Below are 9,645 nucleotides of genomic sequence, written 5' to 3' on the forward strand. Positions count from 1 at the left end.
TACAGGGTGCACACGACAACTCCTCAATAAATAAAGTAAATTCAAAAAGTGAAAAAATTGTAAGTTGTGACCTTTTCGCAATGAATGTTTTAATTGTCAAATATCCTTCAGACATGTTGCTGACAAGTCTGACACATCTTACCGATTCTATACAATAATATTAAAAATTCTGATAAAGTATCATAAATATTTTAGAAAATTTCTGAAAAAAGTGTTTACTGTGTAATTGTTGTATACACATATACATATGTAAATGTTGTATGTGTGATTGTATGGCAAATATCTACTTATTATATGCACATCCGGTTTCCGTTGTTCTAAGCATTATCTAAACAATCAGTGAACCAAGTAAGCAACAACTAACCAGTATTGATTTCAATCATAATTGCATTTCTCCATAAATGGTATGACGAAACATGTTTTGCATAATTAATGATCTCATGAGTGTAGTTATTATGTCATTACGATTGGGCGCAGTATCAATTTAACCTTAAATTTATACGCATATAAATATGTACATATGTATAAATATTAAGGCTCTATCCATACAAGGGCTTTTAGTTGTTTGAGTTTTTTGTTTCAATCTAATTATAAGACAAACTATTAATTTAATCGGTTGTTATATGGATAATTAAAAAATATTCAATTAATTCACAGCAATAAATGTTAATAATATTTAGTATATATTGTAACTTCTATAATCACAAATTCTATTATTCTTTCCGGATAATTGATGCCGGTTAATTAAAACCGGACAATCGAGGCCTCATTGTATTGAAAATTTTACAACCTTTTAAAAAATTTTGTAAGAAGATTTATTTTTGCTAAATTTTAATGATTTACAACAACTCCTTCTGTTTTAGCTAAATTTATGTAGTTCTACACTAAAAATTAATTATTGATATTTTACAGTTCTGCGACATTTTCATGTTATGATTATTAAATGTTGTTACTTTTATTATATTTAAGAAAAAATATGTTCATTTTAACATTAAAATATATTTTAATAATTTATACAAATTTTACGTCATAACACTCAATTGCTTATTAAAACACGAGTTTAACTGAAAATATTGTTATATGTATACATAGTAGACCGACTCACACTATGTATATGGAAAGCAAAAACGTGTTTTTGTTACCAATGTCAAAATTTACCTTGCTTTGTTTTATGATGATCCCCAAAATATTTTAAGTCTAGCGGTGACCGTTCGTGAGCTGGACCAAATTAAAAAAGGTATTTTGGAATTATTTTAATTTTTGTTTTGCTTTAAAACAAAATATCCAATATGGGGTATTGTTTGAAAGGGGGTTTAAAGCCGCGTTAAATTATGCATTAATCATAAATAACCATCTGCTCATAATTGTCATATTCCAAAATATTTAAAATTGTTAGGTTTTTTACAAAAAAAATAAAATAAAGTAGAAATATTTTAGGAAATATTATAAAAGATAACAAAGGTTATTTGAAGCTAGGTAAGATATTGAATTTAAACGTGAAAATCGTGTCCCCCAAACGATATTTTCTTAAAAACTGCTCAGCTAACGAATGGACAACATTAAACCCAAAATATTTTTATATAAAATTTACTTAAATTTAACGAGCAAATATTTATAATATTCATATATATGTATGTATGTATGTATGTATGTATGTATGTATGTATGTATGTATGTATGTATGTATACATATATTACTTTGGGATTTAAATATTACTTGTAAATGCTTGTATTTATAGTGCGTCGAACGGTACTTAGTCATCATACAAACAAGGGACAAGAGTAGAAGGACACACCGTAGAGAAATAAAACTTTATTTACTAGTATACTTTATCAAAATTAATAAACATAGAAATTTTAAGAAAAATCGGATTTAGTATTTGGAGTTTTAAGGGGGATAAAAACGTATCCATTTGGTAATCTCGTCAAAATTACGGAACACGTATCTGGTACTTTTTTAAATTCAACTCATTTTGGGGCAAACAAAATTTTGCTCGTCTTAGAACAATTTAAGAATTTTGCCACCAATTTTTTATTTGTTTTTTTTTACAACCTTTAAGAATTTTTTAACAATTTTTTATTTGCAATTTATATTTTTAAGCAACAAACGTTTATTTATTCATTTTATTTATTGGTTGTTTGAACATAGTTTCAACTTTCATAGAACATAATTTTTACATTGTGATAATATATGTATATTACTAATCGATTTTTGAGATTGCGTGGTTTTTAATTCGTATCTAGAGGACTTCCTCTATCAGTCACTAAATTTTTATAAACATTTTGCACAAAATATGCTCAAAATTTGAAAGCACAAAAATATAATTTTCTTTGAATAAAAATAAATTAATTTATTTTAACACAACCCAAGCACTTTTTAAATAACCAAATAAAAATCAGCTGCATTAACGATTCACCTTACTAAGTGCATCCTGGTATTAACGCTCAATTTTAAAGAATATACATTTATGTTGAAAATAATATAGTATTATTATTAAAGTTGTAAATATTTTTATAAATAAAATTTATTCAAAATTATTTTAAAAATATTAGCGAAAAGTGGGCGAAATTTCTATTTGTGGGCATGGTTAAATTATATTAGATTATGGTATACATTTTAAAACGTTTGTAAAACTGACTAGCATTTTTTAACATTGTACATGTATACATTTTCTATATAAAAATAGGCGTATCATCTTATATTTTCGCCTACTTATTCAAATCATTTTTATCTTATAAGACTTGATTGAGTTTTTTCACTATTATTCTGAAAATACATAATTTTACATGTATATTTAGTATCAAGTCTGCACTTCTAAAATTACACTTTTGCTGTACCAGAATGTTCTGTACATTACTCGTCCTGGTCCAGGGGATTTCTTGATTATATTAAAATTTTAAATTTATACGGTATGAATTGAGCTTTTGAGTTATTTTAAAAAGTTGCGTAGAAGTGAACAATAAACATACATAACACGCGTGAATAAAATAAACGCTTATTTGGCATTTTTATCAGTTAAATATGACTTATACATACAATATTTTAAAATGTATGAATTTTTAATACATAATGGGAGTAATAAATTAAAAAGATTTTTGTCCATGTCATTTTGCAATGGCTGATAAATGCTTCCAATGTGTTTTTTTGGATGAAATTGGCACCATTTGTCAACCTTTAAGAAGACAACGCGAATATAATTCTCTGTCGATTGCATCATTTGGAATGGAATTCGACCATTTTAATATTAGGGATAGAATGTCCTCCGCCTCCATGTATTCCAAAATAATACCCAGGAAACAATTCCAAGTATAAAAAAAATGCCGATTTACATTCTCAACAGTTGTAACGCATTCACAATTTACACATGTCAAACGACCTTGCTGTAAATCCACAAATTGTTCAAAGCACTTTGACCAGGAGTTGAGGGAAAATCCTTTGCCCACGTCCATTAGTAGATCAGGCTGACCATAATTCAAGACAATGGGTAATACCTTCTCCATGTTGTATTCGGCCAAATATAGTTTGGCTAGTACATCGAAAAGAGCTGGGACACGTGTCAACACATCAAAACATTTTACCTGTTCATTGCGTGACCAGTAGTAGCGCAACAGCACTGATCCCAATTCGTGGAATGAACACGAGTTATCGAATCTTAAAGGGAACATACAATTATCACAACGTACGATATCGTCGGATGAATTCAAGAGAACGAAACCTTGCGTTATATAGTCCCTAGAAGAGTCATCCATTTCCCAGATAAGTTCAGGATTTAAATAATGAAAATACATTTCGTAACAGTGCCGCTGGGCTTGCTCCGGGTCATCACCATGTTCGATCATTACTTGAGACAATTTTTCCAAAAGTTGTATTAGCTCAGGTGCTGAATATTCATCGAATAATGAACGATAGCGTTCGACAAAATTTGTATTACTAAATTTGGAACTTTTGCAAATTAAATACAGATTGTAAATAGTTTTTTCTTCAGCTGTAATGTGTTGACTAGATATCCCGGCAGTTGATTTTGTCCCCCTATTGCTAGTTGTAGACTGCGGAGTAGTTTTCTTCACCCGACAGACTATTTCCTCGTCATTTTCATACATTGCTTTGATGTCTTTAAAGGGTAGAGATCTCTCATTTGCTGGTATCAGATCTCTCACTAGTTTTTGTTGTTCTTCTGCGAATATATTAAATTTATACTTAATTATATTTTTGCCAAATTTTCCAGTCACCGTCAATAGGGCGTCCTTGAAATGTTTTTCTCCTTTTTGAGGTTTTAAATTGTCACAAAAGGAGTTTTCTAATACATATACCCCTTGAGGAGATATTTCTCCGGAGGATTTTTGATTTTGCACCGCAGCTGCTCCCAAACTGCAACTTCTATCTACAGTGCCCGAACTGCCACCAGAGCTGTTATTGTCTCCATTTGACTCGCATTGAGCAATGGCGTCAAATATGACAGAAAGATCATTTAGCAATTCGTATTGGTGTCGATCCATCAAGAAGTTTTTTATTTGGTTCAGTACTCCCAATTCGTAGTCTTCTCTAGCCTTGTCAGCAAAATACTTAACATTCTTTCGCATTAGCCAAGCACATTCCAGAAGTTTATCTTCTCTAACCAAGGTAGCAGCTTGTGTCTGAAGTGAATGCATTTGCACTGTATATAGAGATCCCGTTTGAGTAAACACTACAATTTCTCCATTGCAAACTTTGCAATCAACAATACGTTCAAATTGATTACACCATAGAACTACTGTAGAATTACGCATATCAAAAATATACAGGCCTAATTCTGTATACGTTAGCAAGAAGTCCTGTGAAAATTTTTGAAGTTTCGAAAATTGTAAGTTCTGCGGCTGATAATCCAGCATTTCATCGTTACCATCATTGTCTACTGACATATTGTCATTGTCATTATCTTGATCTCTATGAATTTTAGCTGGAGGGCAAGCCAATGCGAATTTAAATTGGTGCGTTTGTATAACGTCACCTTCAAAGTCTACTTCCCAGACGCGAGAGCCGGGTCTAGCACAGAAGATTCGAGATGGATTCTGCGTTTCATTCGAAGAAATAGAAAAACATGCGCCGAAAGCTCCATCACGAGGTTTATTACCAATCTGAGGTGCAAAGAAATATTATTTAAAACAGGTTTAAAAAAGCAAATTAAAACAAAAACAGAAAATACAAACCTGTTTGTACTCCTCATATTCTGTATTGCATAAAATACATTTCGAGCAATTCGAAACCAAGAGCAGAGACTCAAAGTCATCTATTTGCACGATTGGGGATTCCAAAAAAAGGATTGGATGTATTGACATATTAATTAAGCTTGTTCCCTAAAAATTATTGAAATTCTTGTTTTTATCTTTCCTTTTGTAACTTTTTTAAAATTTTCAAAATGTTTTAACTTACAATAAATGTTGACAGTAAAACCAGGTTAACCTGGCCCTTAGAATCACCGTAATAGAACTGTTTTTCATCTTGAGTCCAATGAATGCAGGTTACCTGAACAGACTGGTCACTACATAGATTTGTAAAAATAACTTGTGGAGCCGCCTGTGCAGATAAGTTAACAGCGTACACACAAACAACAGACCTCTGTGTAGAGAATCCAACATATTTTTCATTAGTAGATATTGAAAGGTGGTTTACTGCACCATGTTTGCTGGGTATAAGGTGCAGAAATTTCCCCTGCCTATTAAAAAGGTACAACGACCCCGAAGTTGCTCCGAGAACGATGTAATTCTCAGATATATCAAAGCATGTGTACTACAAAAATAAATTAAAGAAATGACACAATTTCATTCCATTTATAAATCGATTAACCACTGAATTTACTTACCTTGATACGATTGCTGTGCTTCAGGGGCTGATGAATGGCCAGAGAATAATCGATAAAGTTGGTTAAACAATATAAATTCATTATAAACAATATTATCGCCAGTTGCTAACACTATAATATAGTGAATAATCGACAATTATTCTCAGCTACTCCCTTAAGAAGCTTTTGGTCGATATTTCATTATTTTTCAGAAATGTTCCTAATTTCTTACAAGAGAATAAACAAAAATTATGATAATGGTAAAATAGCGACCAGAACCCTGCGCCGACAACACTAACAGTAACGATGAATGAATCTAAAAATTTCGGCAGCGGCTAATATCATATGCAAGGCGTATTCATACAAGGTGGTGGCAGTTCTGCAATAACAACATTTTACAAGTATTTTGTTTTTGCATTTGATTTAAGTAAATGTCAAAAACCAAAGGAACGTCGAATTCAACTTATGAATTTTTTTTGTAAATTAAATGTTAACATTTAATAGAAAAAAATTTCTAAAATATATTTTGTATATGAATTTCAATTATATAATTATTTCAATAAAATTATTTTGTTTACGATATGCGTGGTATTTTTAGATATTTTTACTTGAATTCAAAATATAAACAAAGTTTTTGTCCGTTTAACGGAAATTTTTAAATATTCAAATGAAAAAAATAACAAACTATGACACAAGGCGAATTCAGATAAGGTGGTGGCAGTTCTGCAACAACAACATTTCCCATGTATTTTGTTTTTGCTTTTGGTTTTCGTAAATGTCAAAATCCATGTGTACGGAGAATTCATTTGATGAAAAATTTTTGTAAAATGTTTATATTATATTAAAAATAAAGATTAAGGTATTAAAATTTGTGAGGAAAATATATTCTGAATTGAATAATGTTTGTTTCCATAGAAAAATTCTATTCCGGCAGCTTAATTTGCAAAATTTAAGTAAGTGCCTTAAGTTAAGTAAAACTTCATTTTTTGTGAAAAATAAACAAAAAAAAGTACATATTCATGAAAATATTACATTACGAAGGAATGAATACTTGTTGCGAATGTATAATTCTACTCCGGCGGAGTAATTTTCAATATTTGTCCATAATGGTGCAGCCGCGGGACGGGTAAATACCTCATATGGGTTTTGTTATATAAAGCGTTCCGGAACAGACTTTTTTCAGTTAATCTTTTTATCAACATAGTGTATATATAAAACAATATTGTTTAATTTGTTAACATTTAATAGATTTCAAAATTAAGCCATAACGTAGAAGTCATTTGCCGCCAGCCGGGTAAATACTTCGTATGCGTTTCTTAATATTAAGTGTTCCGGAAGAGATTTTTTTAGTTAATCACGTTATCTACACAATTTTTATATAAAATATAAAACAATATTTTGTAATATGTTAACATTTAATAGAAAAAATATTTCTCTTAAATAACATATTTGTATACATACCAATTATGCCATTATTTAAATAAAATGATATTTCTTTGCGAGATGTTAGGTATTTTCAGATTTTTTACATAAATTATTCAAAATATTAACGAAGTTTTTCTCTGTTTAACGGAAATTTTTAAATATAAAAATGTAAGCAATAACAAACTTTGACAGCTAGGAAAACCAGGCGAATTAAGAAAAAAATTATCAGCTGATTGATTAACACCACCTTATATGAATTCGCCTTGCTATGACAGCTACGTAAACCAGGCGAATTAAGAAAAAAATATATTCTGAATTGAATAATGTTTTTTTCCATCGAAAAATTCTATTCCGCCAGCTTAATTATACCAATTATTTAAATAAAATGAAATTTGTTTACTAGATGCTTGGTATTTTAAGATTTTTTACATAAATAATTTTAAATATAAAAATGAAAACAATAACAAACTTTGACAGCTAGAAAAACCAGGCGAATTAAGAAAAAAATTATCAGCTGATTGATTAACACCACCTTATCCGAATTCGCCTTGCTATTCACCTTGAACACCACCTCGTATGAAATTGTCTTGATGTAAAAGTTTCGACAAATTTTATTTGCTTAAATACAAGCTGAAACGGCTCAAATCGGAGGCGGCTGGCCGCCGGTAATAATTTTTAAGCCGCGCCTCGCCGCGCCGCACCATCGCCGTTTTATTTCGTCTCAAAAGCAAAGCCGGCTTAAACACAGCAGCAACTTATATAGAGGCAGGTTTGTATATAACAGACTATTATACAGAGATTTTTCAATATAATAAACGCTTATAAGGTCAATTTCTGTAGAAAAGTTTACATTGAGCCGACAATTTAGTCGCCGCGATATTTTCTATAATAAGCCGCCGCCGACGACCTAAAATGGTTCCGCCACCGTCGCCGTTCATTTTGCATCGGCTTGTATCTCCGCGTTGGACGCACATTACGAAGAGAATCAGTTGTTTGTTTATTGTATACCATGGCGAAACTAATAAGGTGAAGTCATTTCAACAGCTGATTGTTTTTTTGTCCACAGAAATTTAGCCCGAAGCTGTCAAACTCCATATAAAAAAATTCTCTGTCAAACCCGACGCTGTCAAACTACATACATACACAATTTTTCTACTTTAGCAGTGTTGGTTTTTTTCTAAATGTTGATTTTTCAAACATCGAATAACCCGGTTTTTTACTTTTTTAAAAATCAGACGACTAGATCTAAATTTATAACTTTTAAACAGTTAAAAATAAGATTTAAACAATTTTTTTAATATAATAGATTTTGTTGTATGATAAAAACCGGTTTTTATGAATTTGAATAATATCAACCAGTTTATTCAAATGTCAACTATTCGAACTATTCAAAACCCTACTTTTGGAAAATTTCGAATAATCGATCACCCTAGTTTCTATACAAAAACTTTTCTATCCGTTTCTACTACAAATACTCTTTTCGAAATTTTTCGACTTTTATTGACATTTTCCGAAAGAAAATAAATATGTATTTGAATTATATTTATGTTTTGGATTGGATCTTAATTTAACAGCATTTTGAGTTTTGCTTTAGACACAAACTTAATTCAAACAAATTTGAAAAAAAATCCAATTTGGTATGAAATTTTGTATCCGGCAATTTCATTTTTCTTACTTAATTTTTAAAACTTTGGATCATTGTTATCCATACTTATGAAATTTATACCTACTTAAATTTGTACTGAAAATTTATATAAACTTGAAAAAGAAGACTAACTATAACAATTTAAAAAATTAAAGAAAATGTAAAAAAACCTTTTGAAAATAAAGAAAAAATAAAAAGGCTTTTATCTTAAGATAAAACTTAATACTGTGATCTAACATTCGATATGGTCGTATTAATACATTTCACAAATAAAATAATAATATTAATATTAATAATAATATGTATTCGAATGTAATTTTGCAATAAAACCAAAATCGAAATATATATGTATAAAAATAGTTTTTTATAATACAATAGTCCACTTTTATCGACAAGAGTCGATTGTTCGATTAATCGAAAGTCGATTTATAGAACCCTACTTTGCGTCCCTCTTCAAAATGAAAGATTTATAATCAAAAAAGTATGCTGTGTAAGTCGGCATAGAGAAATGTCAAAAATAATGTTGTTCTTCAAAGTTGCCATTGCATGTTTACTTTCTCTTGAATTCTTTTAATTATTATTTGATATATAGCATTCAGTTCAATTATACTAATGTTTGTGCCATAACAGAATAAAACATAGATTATTTACTGATATAATATTGCCTTATAATATATAAATAATATTAATATGTTGCCACTTTGGGAATATTGCAACATTGGGTAATTTAAAAAGGTCCGTCTTGGCAACCCTACA

At 29.9% G+C, this 9,645-nt stretch overlaps 1 protein-coding gene across 1 annotated transcript; it reads right to left on the reverse strand.

Moving 5' to 3' along the window:
* Positions 1 to 2,999: 2,999 nt before the first annotated feature.
* On the reverse strand, positions 3,000 to 6,158 carry LOC111674488 (Hermansky-Pudlak syndrome 5 protein homolog). Its single transcript, XM_023435095.2, has 4 exons — positions 5,841 to 6,158; positions 5,411 to 5,767; positions 5,188 to 5,334; positions 3,000 to 5,115 (listed from the first exon to the last, which is right to left on the reverse strand). Exons 1-4 carry the CDS (start codon positions 5,919 to 5,921, stop codon positions 3,169 to 3,171), a joined length of 2,532 nt encoding a protein of 843 aa, XP_023290863.2. The 5' UTR covers positions 5,922 to 6,158; the 3' UTR covers positions 3,000 to 3,168.
* Positions 6,159 to 9,645: the final 3,487 nt, after the last annotated feature.

This window comes from Lucilia cuprina, chromosome 4 (genome assembly GCF_022045245.1).
Source record: "Lucilia cuprina isolate Lc7/37 chromosome 4, ASM2204524v1, whole genome shotgun sequence".
NCBI lineage: Eukaryota > Metazoa > Arthropoda > Insecta > Diptera > Calliphoridae > Lucilia > Lucilia cuprina.

Coding starts and splice junctions, on each gene's coding strand:
- LOC111674488 (XM_023435095.2), bottom strand. CDS start 5,921: ATGAATTTATATTGTTTAACCAACTTTATCGATTATTCTCTGGCCATT. Junction 5,768..5,840: donor AGCACAGCAATCGTATCAAG/GTAAGTAAATTC, acceptor TTATTTTTGTAG/TACACATGCTTTGATATATC. Junction 5,335..5,410: donor TTTTACTGTCAACATTTATT/GTAAGTTAAAAC, acceptor AATAATTTTTAG/GGAACAAGCTTAATTAATAT.